The sequence below is a fragment of the Ovis aries genome, chromosome 9 (genome assembly GCF_016772045.2).
Source record: "Ovis aries strain OAR_USU_Benz2616 breed Rambouillet chromosome 9, ARS-UI_Ramb_v3.0, whole genome shotgun sequence".
Taxonomy (NCBI): Eukaryota; Metazoa; Chordata; class Mammalia; order Artiodactyla; family Bovidae; genus Ovis; species Ovis aries.
The window spans coordinates 90,723,518-90,748,936 of NC_056062.1; the positions used below are offsets into that span (position 1 = coordinate 90,723,518).

Here is a 25,419-nt window from a genome sequence, read left to right on the forward strand (position 1 = left end):
AGGGAAGCTCTTTTGGAGGAATCGTTTCCCCAGGACGTCAAAATGCCATTTAGCAGGTTCATGAAATAAACTAATCTACACACTGAGTTAAGAAAATCTCTAAAGCCCAACTGAAATATAAAAAGCTGTAAGAGTGCTATACTGGATATCAGGTCAAGAGAAGACATCATAGTCACTACTGCTTTAATGATAGTGCAATTCAATAATATGTTACACAGAACTGCACTGTTCATCAATATTTCTGTTGTTTCCCCCCAGACAAGGATTACAAAACTTCCAGTGCTGGCCAGGTATGATCTCATGCTGAAAAAACAGAGCTGCATTTGTTCAATATATTTGTGACATATTTTTAGCATAGGATATACATTTTAGTAAAGCAGTATATGTTGTGTTCTTTGTTTTAAGTTCTTATAGGGAGAGGTCCTTGTTTTCTGAATATGTGGGTGTGTTACTTCAAAGAAAGATGACTCCTTTCCTGTTACAGAATCAGGTAAGGTTTTGTCAATTCGTTCTGTCTCTCTGTTGGGAAGATATGCAGCATTAGAACTTGATTTTGATAAAAGTGAGGTAACACACAATCAAAGCTAAAAGGGCATTTCATATGAGAGCATGATTTTAAGTTTTAATGGAGCTGGAAGTTTGTTACTTTTCACTGGGCAAAGTTGAGCTTACCAGAAACCAAGAGAAGGAAGATGGGGAGCTGTTTTCAAGCATGCTGGAAGTTTGTTACTTTTCACTGGGCAAAGTTGAGCTTACCAGAAACCAAGAGAAGGAAGATGGGGAGCTGTTTTCAAGCATGGAAACATACTAATAACAAGATAAGGACGGGAAGCAAGGCCGTTCTCTAGGACTGCAAGATGTAGGAGTTCTTCTAAATACAGAAGGAGGAGGTGAAAGGCAGCCTTTGAAGGAGACACAAGCATTGACTTTCTCATCAGAATCCTGTCTACGGCAAACCAGAGAAAACAGTCCAAGAGAAATTTCCATCTGATAGAATTCAATGGAATTCAAATCTCCAAGGTCACTTGAAAACTTAAAATTCTTTCCTTCTTGATTTTTTGTTCTTCCACTCTCAGAATTGTATCCCCTTTCCTTTCCTTTAATGGCCCTTCATTTTCCCTAATACTATTAGAATACCGTTTTTCCCGTTATGTTTACAGGTCAAACATATAATGATTTAAAGTCAAACACATAATTCTCCTTTCTCTAAGGCCTATTTTAAAACAAAAACTTTAAAAGACCTATTCTCAAGCAATAAATAAAGTAAATGTCAGATTTTAATAAAGACAGCAGATTGAGGAAGTTTGAGGATCTATTTTGTTTAATAAACATTTCTACTTTTCATGCGACCATTTTCTGTTTGGAATTTTGTTTGCTTTAATAATATCTGAGATGTGTCATTTCATTATCAAACAGAAGCTGAAAAGTGGTAAGCAATTTTAATATTGATTTATTTGATAAAAAATAGACACAGCTTGTGTCTAGAAACAATAAGGCTATTATTTTTAACAGTTGCTTTTTGGACAAAGACAATTTAATGGCATATTGATGTATAAAATGAATATAATTTTGAATTCTTGTTTTTACTAAAAGCCTCTTATTATTAAACTTCAACAATAAAAAGCAACATTTTAATGCATTTTCAGAAAATATATATGGAAAAAATAACCTTCTATCTCTTACCCTAAAACAATTACTGTCATTTTCTAATCTTTTTTCTATAAGAATTTGTATTTTTTTACATAACTGAAATCATAATGTATGTACAGTAATATATCCTGGCTAATTCTCTTTGGTTTATATTAAAAACATTTCCCACGTTTGCTAAATGGTCTTCCTAATGTTTATTTTTAGTTCAGTTGGTAAAAAATCTGTCTGCAATGCAGGAGACCCCAGTTTGATTCTTGGGTAGGGAAGATCTGCTGGAAAAGGGATAGACTACCCACTCCAGTATTCTTGGGCTTCCCTTGTGGTTCAGCTGGTAAAGATTCTTCCCTGGGTTTGATCCCTGGGTTGGGAAGATCCTCTGGAGCAGAGAAATGCTATCCACTCCAGTATTCTGTCCTGGAGAATGCCATGGACTGTATAGCCCATGGGGTTGCAAAGAGTTGGACGTGACTGAGCGAACTTCACTCATTCACAACACTTAAGTTCTGTGGTGCATTTTCACAAGTAGATATACCACAGTCTAATAAATCATTACTTGATTGCTGGACTTTTAATTTGATGCCCATTTTTCACTGTCATTGGAGGGACTGATGTTGAAGCTGAAACTCCAATACTTTGGCCACCTGATGTGGACAGCTGACTTATTTGAATAGACCCTGATGCTGGGAAAGATTGAGGGCGGGAGGAGAAGGGCACGAGAGAAGATGAGATGGTTGGATGGCATCACGGACTCAATAGACATGAGTTTGGGTGGATTCTGGGAGTTGGTGATGGACAGGGAGGCCTGGTGTGCTGTAGTTCATGGGGTTGCAAAGAGTCAGACATGACTGAGCGAACCGAACTGAATTGAACTTTCACTGTCAACCAATGTGATTTTAAAATTCATGAAAAAAATCGAAAATGTAATATTTGTGTATTATTTTGTCACTGAACACTAGATTATCATTTAGATTAAATAATAACTTATAAATCAGTAATTATCTGTTTTCTTCTAAATTTCCCACATAAAAATACTTTTTTATTTTTCTTACTTATGGACCCAAATTTACAGTCACTATGTGATTAAGTGCTACTCAAAAAATGTAGTCTGGACTTTGGGTTAAACATTGGGTTAAACAGCTGGCCTGCCCAGAACCAAAATCTGACCACATATTTGGGGCCATGTTCTGCCTGGACCCTTTTAGCAGATGAATGAAGATCAATAACTCTAGGATTGGCGATCCCTCGCTGTGTCTTCATTCAACCTTGTTGAGTGACAAGAAGGGTTTCTGTCTTCAGCTTATTTGACTTCTGACAAACAGAATCTATAAAACCAAACTAAGATGACTATTCATTTTTTTAAAAGGCTATATTTGAAATCCACATGAATGATTCTAGCCTATTAGAATATCTGCTTTCTGTACTGTTTGAACTACTTGAAATTCATAAAATCTGTTTATAATTTCTACCTTGACTTCAAATAAGCTTTTGGTTACAGCTGAATCCAAAAAATGCTTTTTATAGGCACACTTTACTTGAGACCGGCAAATGAGTAATTTTTATTTCTGTTTTTTTGCCACTAAACTTTTCCATGATTTTCAGTGAAGCCACCCTTGCCAACAGCCCACCCCCTACCAGCAAGCCCCATCCCTGGTCTTGTACAAATTCTTCTTGAACGTGCTTTTAGAGGGTTGACTGTGATCATTAATGATCTATTTTAGCAATATCTTGATCAATCTAATCTTTATATTTTGTACAATTTTGGTATCTTGTTAAAAAGTGAATGGATTCAAGTAGCAATTGTGAGGTTATGAATCAATAAACTGATTCTATTTAATTCTTAGAATTCTGTAATGTGTGTATTGTTAAGCCATTTTGCCTATGAAGGAAACTTGTGGGAAACGGATGAGATAACCCCCGCTCCCCCAAGTTTAACCAGTCAACACACGCGCATTGAGGCCTGCAACTCGTCTTCTGACTCCGAATCATATCCTTCGTCAACCATGCCATGCTAAGGCTTCCAAGTGTTTTAAGTGGAATCCCATTCTACCAGATGGTAATTTAAATTTGCATAATGAAACAGACGTTGCTTCTTGCTAATATGTTTTTCCAATATTCATGAATATATACTGTGCTCTATAATCAATGATCTGAGACAAGTACAACTTGACTTAGAGTTGTTTTTCATTAACTGCAGCTCTGGTAGCTTCTCCTATGTTAATTTACTCAATGTCAAAATGGATCCAGAACTGAGCAATGCCCCATGTTGAATCACTGATATGTATGTGTATACACACACACACACACACACACACATACATATTTAAGGTCAGGCAGATCCTGCATTTCTTTTTTTTTTTTTCTATCAATAGAAGTTTGCTCATTACTGGAGGTTATAAATGCCTCAGTGCCTTTCCTGGTTGGAGAAGGAAATAGCAACCCACTCCAGTGTTCTTGCCTGGAGAATCTCAGGGATGGGGGAGCCTGGTGGGCTGCCATCTATGGGGTCGCACAGAGTCGGACACAACTGAAGCGACTTAGCAGCAGCCTTTCCTGGTACTATTGAAGAGAGGTTGCATTAAAACTGCTGATATCTCAGAAACTGAAAACATTCCTTGTGGGTATTCAGTAGAATTTTAGGTATACTTCTTTTACTTTACTTGGGATAGTACAAATATTTATGTTTCATTTAAATAACGTGTAATGTCCTTCATTTAGAGTCATACTTGACCTTTGAAAGAAAACAGCATTGAATGCTGTAAATTGGGCAGTTTTTTTTTGTGTGTGTAATTCACGAAGATAACAGCTTAGAATAACCTCTCAAATCTATTATTAGAGATACTCTTCCCTGGTCACTCAGACAGGAAAGAATCTCCCTGCAATGTGAGAGACCCAGGTTTGACCCCTGGATTAGGAGGACCCCCTGGAGAAGGGAATGGCTCCCCACTCCAGTATTCTTGCCTGGAGAATTCCACGGCCAGAGGAGCCTGGAGGGCTACAGTCCATGGGGTCACAATGAGTTGGACACAACTGCGTAACTAACACTTCACTTTCACTTCATGATTCCTGAAACCATGGAGAAACACTCAATTAGGTTTTGGAAAAGTTACTGTTGGATAAATGTACTGAAACATTCACATTAAGATGGAACTTTGTGTAGAGAAGCTTCCTAAGCTAAAACAATGCAAGAGTGGAAACTCGCCCATTATATGAGAATTCCCAAGCCTGGCAGAAACAGGCTAGCAATAGGGTGTGAGTGAATGTCAGTTACTGAGACATGATCCCTCAGCATCATGCGAGGCATTTAGTAACAGCTGGAGTTGAGACTCGGTAAACCGCGCTTCTGCCGGGGCCCGCCGGCTCCTTGCTAGGCTCAGCCAGCTAAGGGCTTGAGAAGGAGACTATGATTGGAACAGGAAGAGAGGACTTGACCCTTTCTGTTTTGCCTCCTGGCTTTGTTTCGGCTTCTTGTGTTTCCAGCGTAACTGCAGCCTTGTTTCTCCACCCTGACAGCAGCAGTGCATTCCAGTAGTGGCCCCTGGATCCAGTTTGAACACTTCTGCAACATTGGCAGAACAGCCTCCACTCTTCCTCAGAGACCCAGCATCCGTTGGCACTGCTTCCTTAGAGGTCTGGGTTCCAGCCCCCTGGGCTTCTTCGGGTTCAGATACAGTAGCAGCAACTAAGCTGACCTTCCTACTCTCAATGTGAGCTTTGTAAGCCCCCTTTTCTAGAGTGATATCTGATAATCCTACCTTTTCCTGTTTTCCAACCCCAGAGGTGGTAGAGATAGAGGTAGTTTGCTGACTCCATCATATCATTGTGGGTTTTGTGTTGTTATTTGTTTTTGCCTTTTTTAGTTCCTTAATACATAGAAAGTTCTTACAAGCAATTCTCCTTGTTCAGCATAACTATATGATGTCTGTTTTCCTGACAGAAAACCAAGCAGCATGGAGTGAATGGGAATAGCTGAGTGTTGATGAGAGTGTTCAGCTGCAACTGGAATGCTCCAGGGGGGCAAGAGGAGGGAAAACAATACAAGAAGAATGATCCAGAGGCGTCACAATGGGCTTACTGTGGAAGCACGGCTGATCAGTCAGTGTATTCCTCAGTCACAGGGACGTTGCTACTTGAATATCAGTATAAGGAACCTGTTCTCTATCACTATTAATGGTTATTGTCGGCTACCAGTAGCTAACATTGATTAAGTACAAAACACACACCAGGCAAAATGCAGGTCATAAAAATATGCTACTTCATTGAATCCTCAAAACAATATCATGCAGTAGGCATTAATTTCATATTCACTTCATCGATGAGACAGGTTTTTGTGGCGTTAAATAAATTGCCCACGCGTGTGCCATTAGTAAAAAGAGCAAAAAGTTAATGATAAACACAAGCAGAATGTAACTAAGGAGGAATTACTGAGGATAAAACCGTTAGCACTGGCCTGTTAGGCTATTTCTCTTGTCCAGCCTCTCCACTGTTTTCCCTTCCTGGGGAATCTATGTTCACAGGGAACTCCTGACTGTGTCTACTACGGCAGATGCTTCTCTCTCTTTCAGCCAAATGCAGAAGATGAAAAATTAACTAATGAGAACGCAGGCTGATCAGACAGTCTGTTAGCAGCACACCCATTCGGATCTCGGTATACCTATAAACCAAACAGGTTTTATATAAGAGAAGCAAATGATTTCGGAAATTATTCTGTTAGCTTTTTGTGTGTGATGTAGAACCATCTGAAAGATTCAGGCTCTGTAATTACTTGCTGATTAAGGCTCTTGTTCGTTTGCTTGTAAAATATATTTATTTATCATCTATCTACATATGTATCTTACGATTTTTTGAGCTATAATATATACACAGTAAAATGCAAATACTGGGCGAGTGGTAAGTCGCTTCAGTTGGTGTCTGACTTTTTGTGACCCTGTGGAGTGTAGCCTGCGAGGCTCCTCTGCCAATGGAATTCTCCAGGCAAGAATACTGAAGTGAGTTGCCATGCCCTCCTCCAGGGGATCTTCCCTACCCAGGGATCGAACCCATGTCTCTTACGTCTCCTGCATTGGCAGGCAGGCTGTTTACCACGAGTGCTGCCTGGGTCGCTGAGAAAACTGTAAACCTGACCCAGAGTTTACAGGTTGATTACCAGAACCTGGGTCTCCTACCATCTACTCCATTTTAAGTAGAAATTCTTAAAATGTGTAAGGAAGTCACGTGATAGAAAATATTTAAGCAATAACAATGTGAAAACAGTTTACTACTGACAGTCTAAAAGACAATGCATATTAGTTGGCAACTTTATTCAGAGCAATGAAGACAGTGTTCTATATCCTGGCACAGAGGAGTATCAGAAAATGTTCTGAAATTGTCAAAAACTGAAATATTCAAATAATTGAAAGACTACTTAAAGTTATCTTTTTTTTTAAACAGTAAATGGGATTATTTTAATGCTGCCAGATCTTCACATCATTGTTAGGATGAGTTATTACAAGCTATTAAATAGTTAAAATTAAATATTATATTTTACATAAATTGTAAAAATTATTTGAGAAAGTTGTCCTTAAAGATTTATATTTGGTCATAAAAGGATGACTAGAGAAATCACTTGCTTAGCTTCGAACACAGTGGTGCTAAAGTTATGGCTGTGGGTTTGATTTTGTGTAGATAAGGCTGTTTCCTTTAATGTAAAACCATAGGCCAATATTGCTCCCCTTCTGTTTTGTGAATCTGCACAGTTGGTTATTGAATATAAATGGAGACCTAGTTTATGATTGTAGTGCTGCCACGAATCAACTATGTGACCTTGGAGAAAGCAAAATGTCTCTAAATCTAAGGAAATGAATTAATAACAAAAGTTGAGTTTCCAGTATGCGTGAGACTTAATGATAGTGCCTGAGGATACAATAAGCAGAGCTGAGCATCTTTCCTGCCCTCTGGGAGGAAGGAAAGCAAGCAGAAATAAACCAAATATTGTTCACTGCAGAGAGAAATCTAGCAATATAAACGAGGAGCAGTACCGTAAAGGAACGGTAACAGGTGCGGAGAGGGAAACAGAAGAACCTCATTCAGTCTGAGAGAGGAGTCCACGCTGAGACCTGAAGAACGGAGTCCTTAACTAGACAGTGGAGAGAGGCAGGAGCAGAAAAAGCGCGCAGAGGAAGGTCCCCAGACAGGAAGGAACACAGAGATCTCCTGGGGCTGGGAGAGGACCCTGACGGCTGAGCAGAGAAGGAGACCCTTACGAGGGATTGTGTAGTTTCTTCCTACGTAAAATGTTCTGTTTTTTCTAGCTTTGCATTTTTATGCCTTGGGATATTTGTTTGTTTGTTTGAATAGAACTTTAAACAATATTTACTTTGTTTTTGTATGTGTGTGTACGGTCCAAAGACCTAACACAGATAATTCTTGTTTCGCATACCTCTTCTACCAGAATTTCATTTGCTAGTCCTAAGTTAAATAACACCAATCCCCCCAACAGCAAAAGTCAAATTTCAGTTTTACCACGTATATTAACTGTGAGTAATTTCATAAAGTCCAAGCTTTGCTGCTGGTTTTTCAGTCCATGAATCTCTACCTAATTAACAGATGTTCCTGACAATCCGTGACCAATCGCATCACTTCTTTCAAAGTCTGTGATTTGTCATTGTGTAGTTGTTAGGTCACACACAGATCTCTTTGCTTCCTGGTGATGAACCCACGTGGAATTTTGTAAGAATGGATAATCAAAAGAGGGAATGGGCACAGCGAAGAACCGAGGAGTGAAACGGGGAGTAAAATTAAAATTATAGGAGAAATAGCTGATTGTAGGGATGCGGATACTCTTCCACTCAGGAGACTCTAGAGATGGAGGCAGAGGAATTTAGGTAAATAAAACATACTGACATAAAGGAGGAAAGTGGTTGTGATGTGCTGAAAAGGGAGGAAGATGTCCCAGAGGAAGTGAAATTGGCAAAGAAAAGGAATCATCTGGAGGAAATCTTAGAGGTAGTTCACAACATTGATGAAATGTCGAAGCTGATCCAGTACAGTAGTATAACAATTCACTGAGGGGTAAAATAGGTGCTTGCCTCATATCCTAATAGAAGAAGAAGGCTAGTACCATTCAAATTACTTTTGATAAGTCATTTTTACAAGAAAAAAGCACACTAACTCTTAGTATTTTTACATTAAAAGGTTCCAATTTTAAATTAGTATACTAAATAACTGTTTCACTGTATTTTCCTATATGTATGCATGAGGAATTTCTATATATGTATACATGTATAATAAATACATTTATAACATAGAGTTTTTAATGTTTTGACAAAAATTTTTTAAATGTCATGGAAAATCCTATTTCCCCTATTGATTATTAACATCACTCTGCATGGCTTCTTTTGTGGTCCCACACTACCTTGCAGAGCAAGACTTTAATTTTTACTGAATTTGTGTGTTGGAAGTAGATGTATTTTAGAAGGTTGGACTCATTGTCTGAATTTATAAATCTCTCAGTCTTGAAGAATTCCAAGTCAAGAATGCCAATTTCAAGATTTGGAAAATAATATTGGTTAATAAATCTTTAGAATATCACCCAAATATCAGAAACCAAATTTTAGGCTTAAGCACCACCAAAGTCTAAAAGTCCAAGATCTTCTATACTGCAGTAGGTACAATCGCAAGATGAAAATCTGTCCATCTTATATTTTATTGAGACTTACTTTTTTACTGTAAAATATCATTTAAATGTATTAATCAATAATCTCTGTGAATGAAAGGTACAGAAGAGTTAAAAGATAATTTAAATCAAACGGAAACAAGGATGAGAAATTTACATACCGATTGTAGAAGTCATCTCTGTAGTAATCATAGTCAAAGACATAACCACTGAGGAGGGAAACAAGAAATTAGTTGTTGATATCACAGTAATTTTGGTATTAATCTATTATGTAAGGGTAATAAATTTTATTACTTTTGCAAGTAATTATTACATTTTTTCCAAAATTACATTACAAAATTTCCAAAAATTACATTATTTTCCAATGTAATTATGTAGCCAAAGGACTTTATAAGATAGTATCCAGTTGGATATACCGCCATGTCAAACTCTTATTGTATGTTTCATAATGTAAACACTGATAATGGATTGAGTTGGTTTGGAATGAAGATGAGAACAGGTAGCAAAATTAATTTTTTAAATACTTGTAATACTTGTAGAACCATTTGTCCCCATACAAGATATAATATAGCTATTCCTTCTTCCTAAGGTATGTATAATGCGGCTAAATAAACAATAAACAAATGGTATATAAATAATATAAATGGAAAAGTTTAATGTAAGAAAAATAAATACAAAAGTGGTTTCCTCAGAAATTCAGCATTTTCTTGTTATTCTAAAAACTTGCTCTTCAGTACTTGATGTAGAGAAAAATGAGCAAAAAAGAAACTTTGAGTCTTACCAACAATAACAGTATTGTAGGGCACTTAAAGAAGAGTTAATAAGTACATTTCAAGGATAAGATTATTACTAAGCTTCTTAAATGAATGTATAATAAAAATTTCCCCATCCACTTATATAATTTTTAGAGTTTACAAAACACTTTATATGCATTATTACTTTTTATTAATAATTTCAAGCTCTCAAAACAGCTGTATTGGTTATTATAACTGGAGAAAATTAAAATGCAAGGGACCTCAGCGGCTAGCTCAAATTTTATGTCTAGTAAGTGACAAGACTGAGACTGGAGGAAAAGACTTCTGAATCCATATCTGGAGCTGTTTTTCATCACCATGCAACCCTCTGCAGCCTGGAAGAAATTTAATCTTATGCTAAATGGAATATTGGTATTACAGGGGAGTAATTTTTAATATTCATTTATTTTACTGCTATAAAATATGCATAACTAAATTTACATTTCTAATCACTTTAAGTCAATTTTAAATGTCAAAATTCAATGGCAATGTTGAGCAATTAACCATTTCCAAAAATTTTTTATCATCTAAAACAGAAACTCTGTGCTCATTAGACAATATTTCTTCATTCCCTCACTCCCTTGCCCCTTCTCCAAGCCTCGGTGACCGCTATTCTACTTACTGTGGCTGTGAATTTGTCTACTCTAGGTACCACTCCAGTGTTCTTGCCTGGAACATCCCAGGGATGGGAGAGCCTGGTGGGCTGCTGTCTATGGAGTCGCACAGAGTTGGACACAACTGAGGTGACTTAGCAGCAGGTACCATATATAAGTGGAAACATACATTGTTTGTCCTTTCTTGCTTGGCTTATTTTACCTGGTGTAATTCTTCAAGCCTTATCTATGTTCTAGCACAAATCATAATTTCAATCCCTTTTTATGCCTGAATAATTCTCCACTCATGTGCGTGTGAATTTTTGTTTATCTGTTCATTTGTTGATAGAATCTGAATTGTTTCCATCTCCTGGCTGTTGTGAATAATCCTACTATGAACTTTGGTGAGCAAAATTTTGGGGGGCCTCCTGCTTTCACCCCTTTTGAGTATACATCTAAAAGTAGAATTGCTGAGTCATGTCTAGTTATTGAAACAATATTCTCAGTGCCTTTCCATACATAAGCTGATTTAGCCTTAACAGTAACCTATAAGATGTAGAATGTTCTTCCAATTTTATAGGACCTTGAAGCCTAGAGATATTAAATACCCTAAATAACACAGATAAGTATTCTAACACAGATACGTATTCTAACACAGATAAGTATTCTAGTATTCTAGCATAGTCATTCATATACTCATTTACCAAAGTGTGATTAAGGACCTATGGTCAGTAACTATATTAGGCACTTAGATGTAGAAGTGAAATAGTTACTTTTTTGCTCACAAACCTCACAGTGTAGTGGTGATTATATACAGAGTACATCATGAGAAACGCTGGGCTGGAGGAAGCGCAAGCTGGAATCAAGATTGCCAGGAGACATATCAATAACCTCAGATACGCAGATGACACCACCCTTATGGCAGAAAGTGAAGAAGAACTAAAGAGCCTCTTGATGAAAGTGAAAGAGGAGAGTGAAAAAGTTGGCTTAAAGTTCAACATTCAGAAAACGAAGATCATGGCATCTGGTCCCATCACGTCATGGCAAACAGATAGGGAAACAGTGGAAACAGTGTCAGACTTTATTTTGGGGGGCTCCAAAATCACTGCAGATGGTAATTGCAGCCATGAAATTAAATGATGCTTACTCCTTGGAAGGAAAGTTACCTAGACAGCATATTAAAAAGCAGAGACATTACTACGGCAACAAAGGTCCATCTAGTCAAGGCTATGGTTTTTCCTGTGGTCATGTATGGATGTGAGAGTCGGACTGTCAAGAAAGCTGAGCACAGAAGAATTGATGCTTTTGAACTGTGGTGTTGGAGAAGACTCTTGAGAGTCCCTTGGACTGCAAGGAGATCCAACCAGTCCATCCTAAAGGAGATCAGTCCTGGATGTTCATTGGAAGGACTGATGCTGAAGCTGAAACTCCAATACTTCGGCCACCTGATGCAAAGAGCTGACTCATTTGAAAAGATCCTGATGCTGGGATAGATTGAGGGCAGGAGGAGAAGGAGATGACAGAGGATGAGATGGTTGGATGGCATCACTGACTCAATGGACATGGATTTGGGTGAACTCTGGGAGTTGGTGATGGACAGCGAGGCCTGGTGTGCTGCGGTTCATGGGATCACAGAGTCAGACATGACTGTGACTGACCTGACCTGAACTGAAGTGGTGATTAAGATGGTTCTTGATATCTTGTCCATCTTGATGAAAGTATCAGCAGAGTTCTTCCTGAACACAGGCCTCTGACCTCTCTTTTATTAGAGTATTTACTTTAGAACTCTCTGTAAATTGTAGTTGTAAATTCTCTGCCACTCACATGTGTAAATCTTCTGCCAGTCTCATGCCTTGACTTTCTCAAGGACCTGGGAACTATCTTTGAAATTAAATAATACCAGTCACGCTAATGATAATAATTATATAACGTTGAGAAGTTATTTACTTGAATAGATAGAGTTGATATTAACTTAAGTATCATACATGGTGATAGACATTTTAGATGCTTTTAATAGCTATTGTTTGATGGAACAACAGTTTTCACACAGTGAAAATTCTCAATATTTTCTGATGTGACTGAATAGAGAGAATATGTAGCTAAATTGTTTCATCTTTTATTCTGAAACTTTTAAAAAATGTTATAATATTAGAATAGAGTAAGATGAAAATATGACATGTTACTAATGTGGATGAGAGTGATGATTCTACTCATAATTCTAATACCTTTAAGAAATACCTCAATAATTTACCAGCCTTCGGGAAATTGAAGAGTACATGAGAGAAAAATGTTCATTTTTATTTTTTTCATTTGATGCTTAAATTATCTTGTCCAATCTGCTTATTTTTTGTTCAATTCTGACTGGTGAGGCAGATTTGCAAGGACAAGTTATAGCTAAGCACCTTAAATTGTTTGATCTCCAAGCTGCACTTTCTGCCATCATAAACTCAATTTCACCTGTCAAGTTAAAAATGAAATAAAATGCACAAACAGTTCTGTGTAATCTTGACAAGGCTTCTGTTGCCTGAATGGTTTGGACTTTTTGCAAAATTGCCATGGCTGTAGTTGGTTCAGGGCTTAAGCTGTAAAATCAAGCTGGGTTTCCAAGGAAGAGGAAAAGTTTCAAAGAGATGAAAAGAGATTAGCACAGAGCAAGTCTGATCTGTGCCTGCCAAGTGCTTTCCTCAGTATTCCTCCTGCTCTCAATTCTTTTTTGTCTTTTTGTTTTCTCTCACAGATTCTCCCTCATAAAAATCTCTTCTTTTTTTATTTTTGTGTGAACCTCTATTTGAAATTAACTGTCAAAAAGTGACATTTCCAGGAGTCATATCCAGCGCTGTAAGTATCTTATGTATCCTAGAATTGTGGTGCCAGGAATTTACATTAGAGAACATCCTCTTTCCCTGATGCAAGCCAAGAGGGATGATGTTATGCTCATGAGTTAGTCTATTTGGGCTTTGTTTTTGTAAATTAATTAATTTATTTTAATTGGAGGCAGATTACTTTACAATACTGCAGTTGTTTTTGCTGTACATTCACACAAATCAGCCACGGGTGTACATGTGTTCCCCATCCTGAACCCCCTCCCACCTCCCTCCATCCCATCCCTCAGGGTCATCCCAGTGCACCAGCCCTGAGCACCCTGTCTCATGCATCAAACCTGGACTGGCAATCTGTTTCACATATTTTGGCTTTTAGAAGAGGAACTTTTGCAAGTTTCATTGTGGTGGTTTTGTGTGACAATCTGGTTCTTAGGCCATTGAAATAAAAATGTGAATAAAAGAGATGTTTAGGGCACTTTCCAGGAGGAAGTTAATTCCAGTGATTGAAAATGTTTTTGTCATTTGGGAGTATGGTCAGTGACAAAGAGCAAGTACTTGACTTTCTTGAAAAGTGAAACGATAGCTTTGAATTTAACACAGTTTATATTTGAAATTTACAATATTGTACACATTTACAACATTTATTCTACTTTTCAATGTGTCTTTATTTGCTCAGATCCCTTAGAAATTTAATGGGAAATAGAAATTGGCAAAATTATTGATCAGAGTTGCACACTCACACTCTTTCTTTCATTATTGGAGATTAAATGAGATCTAGTAGCTTTCCTGGAATTTCACTGAAACTGTTCCATTTATAGAAGAAGAAATTACAATTCACTGGGTTTTGCAATACATATGGTCCATTTTATATACCCCTTTTTGAATTCATAAAACCAGTTTCATATGAGTAGACTAATACACAGAAGTACTTTTTATTTTTATCATAGAATGTCATCAAAATATAATCTTAAGAATATTAATAAATTTTTTAGAACAAGGAGGGAGCATTTTAATTGTTTATTAGCAGACATCCTACAAATAATGATTGAAGCCTTCTCAGTTACTGTATCTGGATCCATAAATTAAATCAAATTACTGAAATTTGTTTTAAATATAATATTGGGAATTGTAAATAATGATATCATATCAGCAGAGCATGGCTTCCAACTTCAAGGAATATCAAAGTTTAAGGGACAGGCAAATACACAGATGATCATAATTCAAAGTCAAATTTGACAAATGTTGAAATAAAAATTAAAACTACTCTGAGGGCTTATAGGCAGAAGAAGTAGGATGTGGCTGGCACAAAGACTCAGACAAGGTTTCATAAGAGAGATGATGTTTTAATTAGTCCTTGAGAAAGGATATAGGTATTTGACAAGTGAATGTTAAAAGGTAGTCCTTCCAGATGGCAAGATTTAGTGGTAGAAAATGCGGAACAAGTATGGGCACAACAGTTTATGAATTTATTCCCTCTTTATCACAGCTGCTCTTCAGATACCTGCAGAAGCTGTGAATGCAAAAGTTATAATACTGGACAGCTGAATCTCCAGAGTAAATTTCCCTAGGGTTGAGGTTCCCAGTAAATCAAAAGTCTCCTCAGAGATACATACAGGATTCTACTTCTAACTTACAAAGTCTGATGTGGGTTGCTGACTGTCATCGTATATACAGTTGGACAGACTTATAAATTTTGCTAAGATAATATGTGGACAAAAATCTATTTTCATTAAGGAGTACAAATAAATGTGTATATTTACTTTGGAGTGTGTGTTTGTGTGTGTGTGTGTGTGTGGTAGATACACATAAACACACAGATTCAAAATGCAAAAACAATGGAATAAGCTATTCAGTCTACACTGCCTTGGCAAAACACTCAGATTGACTACCAAGGATTTTGGAATGGGGAAGGAGGCTGGCAGGGACCCAGGGATTATGGCACATTCATAGAATTTCTGGCTAACTGTGAATCAAGACCTGAATCTTAGAAAGGTGAAGTGACTAGGCAGTTCAAAGATTAAAACGATCCACTCAGCTCATTTAAGAGTTCTGGTCTCTCAGTTGTGAGTCAAACTTATGGTCTCACACATTTAAAGGATTACTTATTGAAGGATTGTGTGAAGAGTAAATTCTAGGAACAAGAAAGAGGAGGGGAAAAAAGAATAATACCTTTCTCTCTCTTGCTGGGTTAACAGAGGAATTCTGATTTTGGAAGTGGCATCTTAAATGGCGTATGATTCTTACCCTTCTCTATACTGTGTTCCCATAGGAAGGAGGTTCACAGATGTAGTTCCAAAATTGTGTTTACACAATTCTTTTTTTTTTTTTATAGACTGTAAAAAATAAACCAAAGAGAACAGCAACAAACCTTCCAATGACTCCCCACGGTCTCCAGGGAATGGTCAGACTCATCCTTTCAGCGCTTTCCACATGCAGCTCCTTCTTTTGACATTCTTTTAACAATTCCTTTAATTCCTCTTTCATTCACTCAGACTTTCCCAGGACCTACTCTCTGGGTGGAAGAACGTAGCTCCTTGCTCTCACACACAGGTATTCCTGTATCTCTCCACAATCTTCTGCATTAGCCCAACTGGCAGCTAAACAGAAATTTCCTATAATGGGACTCTGCTCAAGCTCTCCATTTGTTAACACACGTGTCTTCTTTTCGTTGAATATGTATCCATACTTAGGGCCTAACTCAAACCCTATCTCTTCCCCAATTAAAAAGTTTGTAGACTTAGGCTAAATTCCACTTACTGTGCTATTCTTTGATTACAATTTTTTGTATTTACATCTGACTCATGCTTGTTAGTTCTCTTCTTTCCTTGTCATAGAGCTAATCTAATATATAGATTTGTCTTAGACTTTCACAAACCAGTCTCTCTATTCCATTTATCATTCCTGTCTTCCTTCTTTGAACTTAATCTAACTTGTCTGATTTTCTTGACACTGAAGCTTTCAGAGTAAAATATTCCAGGATGACCCTTGTCAAAATCCTGTAGCACATTATGCATCTTTTTGTCTTTAGGTGAATTTATTTACAAATGTGTGGACTATATTCTTACAGCTTCTTATGCATGGTTCAGTCTGAACATATTATATTGTAATTAACAACACATGACTCTATCTCACAAGATTGTGAGCTTTGAAAACACAAGGCACATTTTTTTCCTTTTTAATTGGAGGAAAATTGGTTTATAATGTTGTTTTGGTTTCTGCTGTACAACAGTGTGAATCAGTCATCAGTTCAGTTCAGTTCAGTCGCTCAGTCATGTCTGACTCTTTGTGACCCCATGAATTGCAGCACACCAGGCCTCCCTGTCCATCACCAACTCCCAGAGTTCACTCAGACTCACGTCCATTGGGTCAGTGATGCCATCCAGCCATCTCATCCTCTGTCATCCCCTTCTCCTCCTGCCCCCAATCCCTCCCAGCATCAGAGACTTTTCCAATGAGTCAACTCTTCTCATGAGGTGGCCAAAGTACTGGAGCTTCAGCTTTAGCATCATTCCTTCTAAAGAAATCCCAGGGTTGATCTCCTTCAGAATGGACTGGTTGGATCTCCTTGCAGTCCAAGGGACTCTCAAGAGTCCTCTCCAACACCACAGTTCAAAAGCATCAATTCTTCGGTGCTCAGCCTTCTTCACAGTCCAACTCTCACATCCATACATGACCACAGGAAAAACCATAGCCTTGACTAGACGAACCTTAGTCGGCAAAGTAAAGTCTCTGCTTTTCAATATGCTATCTAGGTTGGTCATAACTTTTCTTCCAAGGAGTAAGCATCATTTAATTTCATGGCTGCAGTCACCATCTGCAGTGATTTTGGAGCCCCCAAAAATAAAGTCTGCCACTGTTTCCACTGTTTCCCCATCTATTTCCCATGAAGTGATGGGACCGGATCCCATGATCTTCATTTTCTGAATGTTAAGCTTTAAGCCAACTTTTTTACTCTCCTCTTTCACTTTCATCAGTCATAACTACATATATATCCTCTCCCTCTTGACACAGGGTGTTTGTAGCACCCAGTAGAATTTTTTTTTTCAACTGAATATTAGATTTATGTGGAACATTTCACTACAATATTTATTTTTATTGTTCTTTTTAAGGAAATAAAATGTCTGTATTAGAATTTTAAAGGCCTGAAGATTAATATTTGAACATACAGATCATTACAAGTTAAGTTGGACCATGTTGGGTTAGAACTTTTTTGCCAGTAAGAATCAATTTTTTGCCTCTTAGCTCTGATCTACCTCCTTTTTGTTCTTGCTTTGTGATAATGGAGCTGAATCTTGTAGACACTTTTCTTTTGAAAGCTGGCACCACCGCTGAGCGACTAAGCATACTTGCACCATGTTAGCATTTGTCCGTAGAGTTTTTATGGAGGAAAACGGAAAGGCATTGACTAGTAAGGGGCTTCTTTTTCCAAATTCCCGTGTGTTTTCTTCCTTGCTTTTCAGGCACAGCTGTTCACACCACACAGGACACCCACTGCAGCTCACGGGCACCCCAGAAAAAGGGTGCCTACCCATTATCCACAGTCCATTAATACTTCAACAAACCTCTCTGACATGCAGAGGGCTGAGGACACCTCTCTCCAAATAAGATGTGCATCTTAGCCTAGGAGAAAGAAGGTCTTCTAGGATGTTCCTTCCTTAGATACTCTCCAGCCACAGAGATATTAATCATTCCCTACGTTTTCTCCTCTCATGTTGCTTTTCAATCTCTTTCATCCTTACGTAGTTAACCATATTTTGCTAGTTAATAATCATTCATACTGGGGGAAAGAGAAGTACTGAAATTGAAACAGTCATTAAAAACCTTGCAACAAATGAAAGTCCAGCAGCAGACAACTTCACAAATTCTGTCAAACACTTAGAGAAGAGTTAACATCTATCCTTCTGAAAGTCTTCCAAAAAATTGTTGAGGAACTCTCCTAAGTTCATTTTACGAGGCCAGCATCATGCTGATAAGAAAATCAAACAAAGATACTGAAAAAAAAAATAAGGATATTATAGGCCAATATCACTAATGAACATAACACAAAAATTCTCAACAAAACACGAGCAAACCTAATCTTACAACACATTACAAGGATCATACACCATGATCAAGTGGGATTTATACTAGCGATGCAGTGTCCTTCAATATCTGCAAATCACTCAGCATGGTATACCACATCAACAAACTAAAGAATAAAAACCATATGATCATCTCAATAAGCGCAGAAAAAGCATTTGACAAATTTCAACAAAAGCTTCTGAAACTGGGCATAAAGGAAACTTATCTCAACATAATAAAGATCATCTATGATTCCCTGATGGCTCAGATGGTAAAGAGTCTGCCTGCAATGTGGGAGACACAGGTTTGATCCCTGGGTTGGGAAGATTCCCTGGAGAAGGAAATGGCTACCCACTTCAGTATTCTTGCCTGGAAAATCCCATGGATGGAGGAACATGGCAGGGTACAGCCCATGGGGTTGCAAAGAGTCAGACATGACTGAGTGATTTCACTTTCTTTTTTTTTTATGAGAAACTTACAGCTTACGTCATTCTCAGTGGTGAAAAGTTGAAAGCATTTTCTCTAAGATCAGGAGTAAAACAAGGATGCCCATTTTTATTCAACATAGTTTTTTGAAGTCCTAGCTGCAGCAATCAGAGAAGTAACAGAAATAAAAGGAATCAAAATTGGAAACCAAAGTAAAACTGTCACTCTTTGCAGAAGACATGACACTATACATAGAAGGTCATGAAAATGGTACCAAAAAACTACTAGAGCTCATTAGTGAATTTAGTAAAGTTGCAGGATACAAAGTTAATACACAGAAATCTCCACATTTCTATACACTAATAAGGAAAAAGCAGAAAGAGAAATTAAGGAAACAATCTCATTTACCATTGCATCAAAAAAGAATTAAATACCTAGGAATAAACCTACCTAATGAGGCAAATGGAACAATAGACTGGTTCTAAATAGGAAAAGGAGTACGTCCAGGCTGTATATTGTCACCCTGCTTATTTAACTTATATGCAGAGTATGTCATGAGAAACACTGGGCTGGAAGAAGCACAAGCTGGAATCAAGATTGCCGGGAGACATATCAATAACCTCAGATAGGCAGATGACACCACCCTTATGGCAGAAAGTGAAGAGGAGCTAAAAAGCCTCTTGATGAAAGTGAAAGAAGAGAATGAAAAAGTTGGCTTAAAGCTCAACATTCAGAAAATGAAGATCATGGCATCTGGTCCCATCACTTCATGGGAAATATATGGGGAAACAGTGGAAACAGTGTCAGATTTTATTTTTTGGGGCTCCAGAATCACTGCAGATGGTGGCTGCAGCCATGAAATTGAAAGACACTTATTCCTTAGAAGGAGGGTTATGACCAATCTAGACAGCATATTGAAAAGCAGAGATATTATTTTGCCAACAAAGGTCCATCTAGTCAAGGCTATGGTTTTTCCAGTAGTCATGTATGGATGTGAGAGATGGACTATAAAGAAAGCTGAGTGCCGAAGAATTGATGCTTTTGAACTGTGGTGTTGGAGAAGACTCTTGAGAGTCCCTTGGACTGCAAGGAGATCAACCAGTCTATCCTAAAGGAGATCAGTCCTGGGATTTCTTTGGAAGGAATGATGCTAAAGCTGAAACTCCAGGACTTTGGCCACCTCATGAGAAGAGTTGACTCATTGGAAAAGACTCTGATGCTGGGAGGGATTGGGGGCAGGAGGAGAAGGGGACGACAGAGGATGAGATGGCTGGATGGCATCGTTGACTCGATGGACACGAGTCTGAGTGAAATCTGGGAGATGGTGATGGATAAGGAGGCCTGGTGTGCTGCAATTCATGGGGTCGCAAAGAGTCGGACATGACTGAGTGACTGAACTGGACTGAATAGCGATGGTAATTATACATTTTCAGAGTTTTTGTTGGTTTGGTTAGTTTTCTTTTACACTCTCTATATTTCCTCTATTTCTGTGGAGTTCTGATTTTCTCTGGCGTGTCTTTTGTTTCATGTTAGAATAATTTTTCAAATATATGGTGATCCTTTGTTGGTCATAATTCAGAGCAAGGCATTCAAAACCTGACAGGCAGCTCTTTGTGTGTGTAAGTGCATGTGTGTGTGAGTGCATGTGTGGTGCATATATGTGTGTGTGCATATGGATGTCTTACCAACTGCTAGTGTCATTAGACTGTGATCGCCAATGTCCTAGGAATTTATTAGGGTTGTAAAGTATCAGTGTCTTCAGGTCTTCTGGAATAGTCAGTTTCCTTAGTGAGGATAAACTGCTAGGTCTTAAACAAAAATTAGTCTTATCCTAGTATAGTGGTGAAAAATAATGGTATTTTGGGTTCACCCTAATTTTTCCATAGGCCATTAAAATAGTGGCAGAATTTTTTTTCCTCAATTTTGAAGCTAGGATACAGGCTGGAATGTTAGCAGTTAATGTGATTTCTGGCACACAGTAAACGTCTCACATATACCATCATTCCTTCTAATGGTAAAATCTGGTTTGAAGCAAAGGGAATAGTTGAGGAGTAGACAAGAAGACTTAAGCTCCTGTGGGAGAGCACATATAGATTTTACAAATGAGGAATCTGAAAGAATAAGCAGAAAGGGAAAAAGAGGAGATAAAGCAGAGGTGGAAGCTGAAAATGTGGAGAACTGGGAGGAGAGAGAGGGAGAGTAATGCCTTACATTGCAGATATTTGCTTAGCTCATTTTATAGTCTTTATTTTTTGTTGGAATACAGTTGCTTTACAATGTCGTGTTAGTTTCTGCTGTACAGCAAACTCAATCAGCTATATATATATATATATATGCATATATATGTATATATGCAAAAATCCTCAACAAAATATCAACCAAATCTAACAACACATTAAAAATATCAAACATCACGATCAAGTAGGACTTATCACAAGAATGCAGGGGTTCTTCAATATATGGAAATCAACCAAAACTATGTGATCACATTAATAGATGCAGAGCAAACATGATCCCACCAAGAACATGGTATATCTCTCCTTATGCTTGTGTTATTTTGATTTCTTTCACCATCGTCTTATAGTTTTCTGAGTATAGGTCTTTTGCCTCCTTACGACAGTATATCCCTAGATATTTTTTAATTCTTTTAGAGGCAATAGTAAATGGGACTGTTTTCGTATTAACTCTATCTGACCTTTCATTGTTAGTTTACAGGAATGCAATCTACATCTGTATGGTAATTGGGTGTACTGTAACTTTACCCAGTTCACTGATCACCTCTCATAGTTTTCTGGTGGCATCTTTAGGATTTTCTAGGTATAGTATCATGTTATCTGGAAACAGTAACAGTTTTACCTCTTTTCCAATTTGGATTCCTTTTATATTTTTCTTCCATAATTGACATGGCTAGGACTTCCAAAACTATGTTGAATAATAGTAGGGAGAGTGGAAATCATTGTCTTGTTGCTGGTCTTAGAGGAAAGGCTTTCAGTTTTTCACAGTTTTCTCAGTTGAGAAAGATGTTCCCGGTGGGTTGTCATATATGACCTTCATCATGTGGAGGTAGGTTCCCTCTATCCTCATTTCCTGGAGAGCTTTCATCATAAATCAGTGTTGAAATGTGTCAAATGATTTCTCTGAATCTACTGATGTAATCATATAGTTTTCATTCTTAAGCTTGTTAGTATGGTGTATCACATTAGGAAATGTCAACCCACTCTAGTAGTCTTGCCTGGAGAATCACATGGACAGAGGAGCCTGACAGGCTACAGTCCATGGGATTGCAAAGAGTCAGATATGACTAAAGTGACTTACCACATAACATTGATTGATTTGCATATGTTGAAGAATCCTTGGCATCCCTGTGATAAATCCCACTTGATCATGGCATATGATACTGGCCTGTAATAATCTCTTTTTTTTGGGGGGGGGAGGGTGATATCCTTGTCTGGTTTCAGGTGTTGATGGCTTCATAGAATGAATCTGGAAGTCTTCCTCCATCTACAATTTTTTGGAAGAGTTTGAGAAGGATATGTGTTTGCCCTTTTCTAAATGTTGGATAGAATGTCCCTGTGAACCCATCTGGTCCTGGGTTTTTGTTTGTTGGACATTTTAAAATCAATCACTGTTTCAGTTTCAGTACTTGTGGTTGATCTGTTCATATTTTCTGTTTATTCCTGGTCCATCTTGGTAGGTTGTACCCTTCTGACAATTTGTTCATTTCTTCTAGGTTGTTCATTTAATTGGCATATAACTGTTTGCAGTAGTCTCTTATGATCCTTTGTATTTCTGTGGTGTCAGTCATATCTTCTCCTTTTTCATTTCTGATTTTATTGATTTGAGTCTTCTCCTTTTTCTTGATGAGTCTAGCTAAAGGTTTATCAATTTTGCTTATTTTCTTAAAGAACAAGCTTTCAGTTTCATTGATCTTTACTATTGTTTTCTTCATTTCGATTTCATTTATTTCTGCTTTGATTATGATTTCTCTCTTACTGACTTTGGGTTTCGTTTGCTCTTCCTCTAGTTGCTTTACATTGAAGGTTAGGTTACTTATTTGAGATTTTTGTTTGTTTGTTTCTTGAAGTAAGACTGTATTGCTATAAACTTCCCTCTTAGAACTCCATTTGCTGCATCTCATAGGTTGTGGATCGTCATGTTTTCATTGTTATTTGTTTTTAGGTTTTTTTTTTTTTTTGTCTCCATTTTGATTTCTTCAGTGATCCATTGGTTATATAATAGCATATTGTTTAGCCTCCATGTTTTTGTATTTTTGAATTTTTTTTTTTTGCTTTGTAATTGACATCTAATCTCATAGAAGTGTGATTGGAAAAGATGCTTGAAAAGAATTCAATTTTCTCAAATTTACCAAAGCTTTCATTTTTGACCCAAGATGTAATCTATCCTGGAGAATGTTCCATGTGCACTTGAGAAGAAAGTATTCTGTAGCTTTCTGATGGTATGCCCCATAAATATCAATTAGTTCTGCCTGGTGTAATGTGTCATTAAAGGCCTGTGTTTCCTTATTAATTTTCTCTCTGGATGCCCTATCTATCGATATAACTAGAGTGTTGAAGTCCCTTCCTATTATTGTGGTACTGCCGATGTTCCCTTTTATGACTGTTAGTGATTGCCTTTGTTTTGAGGAGCTCTCAGTTCAGTTCAGTCACTCAGTCATGTCCAATTCTTTGTGACCCCATGGACTGCAGTATGCCAGGCCTCCCTGTCCATCACTAACTCCTGGAGCTTGCTCAAACTCATGTCCATTGAGTCGATGATGCCATACAACTATCTCATCTTCTGTCATCCCCTTCTCCTCTCGCCTTCAATCTTTCCCAACATCAGGGTCTTTTCCAGTGAGTCAGTTCTTCACATCAGGTGGCCAAAGCATTGGAGTTTCAGCTTCAGCATGAGGAGCTCCTATGTTGGGTTTATAAATATTTACAAATGTTATTTTCTTGGATAAATTCCATCATCAATATACAGTGTCTTTCCTTGACTGCTTCCCTGGTGGCTTAGAGGTTAAAGCATCTGCCTGGAATACAGGAGACCCAGGTTTGATCCCTGGATCAGGAAGATCCCCTGGAGAAGGAAAATAGCAACCCACTCCAGTACTCTTGCCTGGAGAATCCCACGGAGGGAGGAGCCTGGTAGGCTACAGTCCATGGGGTCGCAAAGAGTCTGACATGACTGAACGACTTCACTTTCACTTTTCCTTGGCTCTTGTAATATTCTTTAAAGTCTATATTATCTGATAGAGTGTTGCTATTCCAACTTTCTTTTGATTTCCATTTGCATGGTGTATCATTTTCTATTTCCTCACTTTTCAGTCTGATTTCCTTGTATATTATCTTTACTTTTCCATTGCTGCTTTTAACATTTTTCATTGTATTTAATTTTTTTCAGTTTGATCCATATTTGTCTTAATGTGTTTCTCTTCAAAATTATTCTCAATGGGATTCTCTGTGCTTCTTGAACCTGGTTGACTAGATCCTTTCCCACGTTAAAGAAGTTTTTAACTGTAAGATTTTCAAATATTATTCTCAGACCCTTTCTCTTTTTCTTCTTCATCTGGGATCCCTATAACTCAAATGTTGGTGTGTTTAATGCTATCCCATTGGTCTCTGGGGCTGTCTTCATTTCTTTTCATTCTTATTCTGCTTCATGGTGGTTATTTCCACCATTCTATCTTCCAGAATCTTCCACCATTCTCTGCCTCAGTTACCTTGCTATTGATTCCTTCTAGTGTATTTTTTTTCAACTATTGTATTATTTGTTACTATTTGTTGTTTCTTTATTTCTTCTACATGCTTATTAAACATTACTTGTTTCTTCTCTATTTGGGTCTCCATTCTATTTCCAAGGTCTTGAATCATCTGTATTATCCTTACTCTGAATTTTTTTTAAGGTAGATTGCCTATTTCCTCTTCCTTTATTTGGTCTTGTGGATTATTGCCTTGCTCCTTTGTCTGCAAATTATTTCTGTCATCTCATTGTGTCTGTTTTTGGCCTTCTTCCCACACATTACAGGGCTGTAGTTCCTCCTGCTTCTGGTGTCTGCCCCCTGGTGGGTGAATTTAGTCCACCGGCCTGTGAATACTTCCTCCTGGGAGGTACTGGCGCGTGCACTCTGAGTGAAGCTGGGTCTTGCCCCTCTGATGAGCAGGGCTGGGTTAGGTGGTGTGGGTTTAGGATGGGTGTATGGGCTTAGTAGGACTTCAGGCAGCCTGCTGATGGCTGGGGCAGTGTCACAGTGTTCCTATATTCTTGGTTGGTTGGCATGAGCCTCCAGCACTGGAGCCCACAGGCATTTGGGTGTAACCAGATCAAGATGATTCCATCTTGATACCATGGACAAATATTTCCTGGGTTGGGGGGGTGGGAGGGCAATTCTCTGCAGGTCCAGATCCTGGACTTCGTACTTC

The 25,419-nt window shown here is 37.9% G+C and overlaps 1 protein-coding gene across 7 annotated transcripts in view; it reads right to left on the reverse strand.

The window, feature by feature from the left end:
* The window catches only part of RALYL (RALY RNA binding protein like), an 821,188-nt gene that overhangs the window by 90,481 nt on the left and 705,288 nt on the right, over positions 1-25,419 (reverse strand). For all 7 annotated transcript variants that reach the window (XM_042254525.1, XM_060393531.1, XM_027973257.2 and 4 more), the window contains one exon: positions 9,463-9,510. In XM_042254525.1, the coding sequence (XP_042110459.1) occupies positions 9,463-9,510 (48 nt within the window). The remainder of the gene's footprint in view (positions 1-9,462; positions 9,511-25,419) is intronic.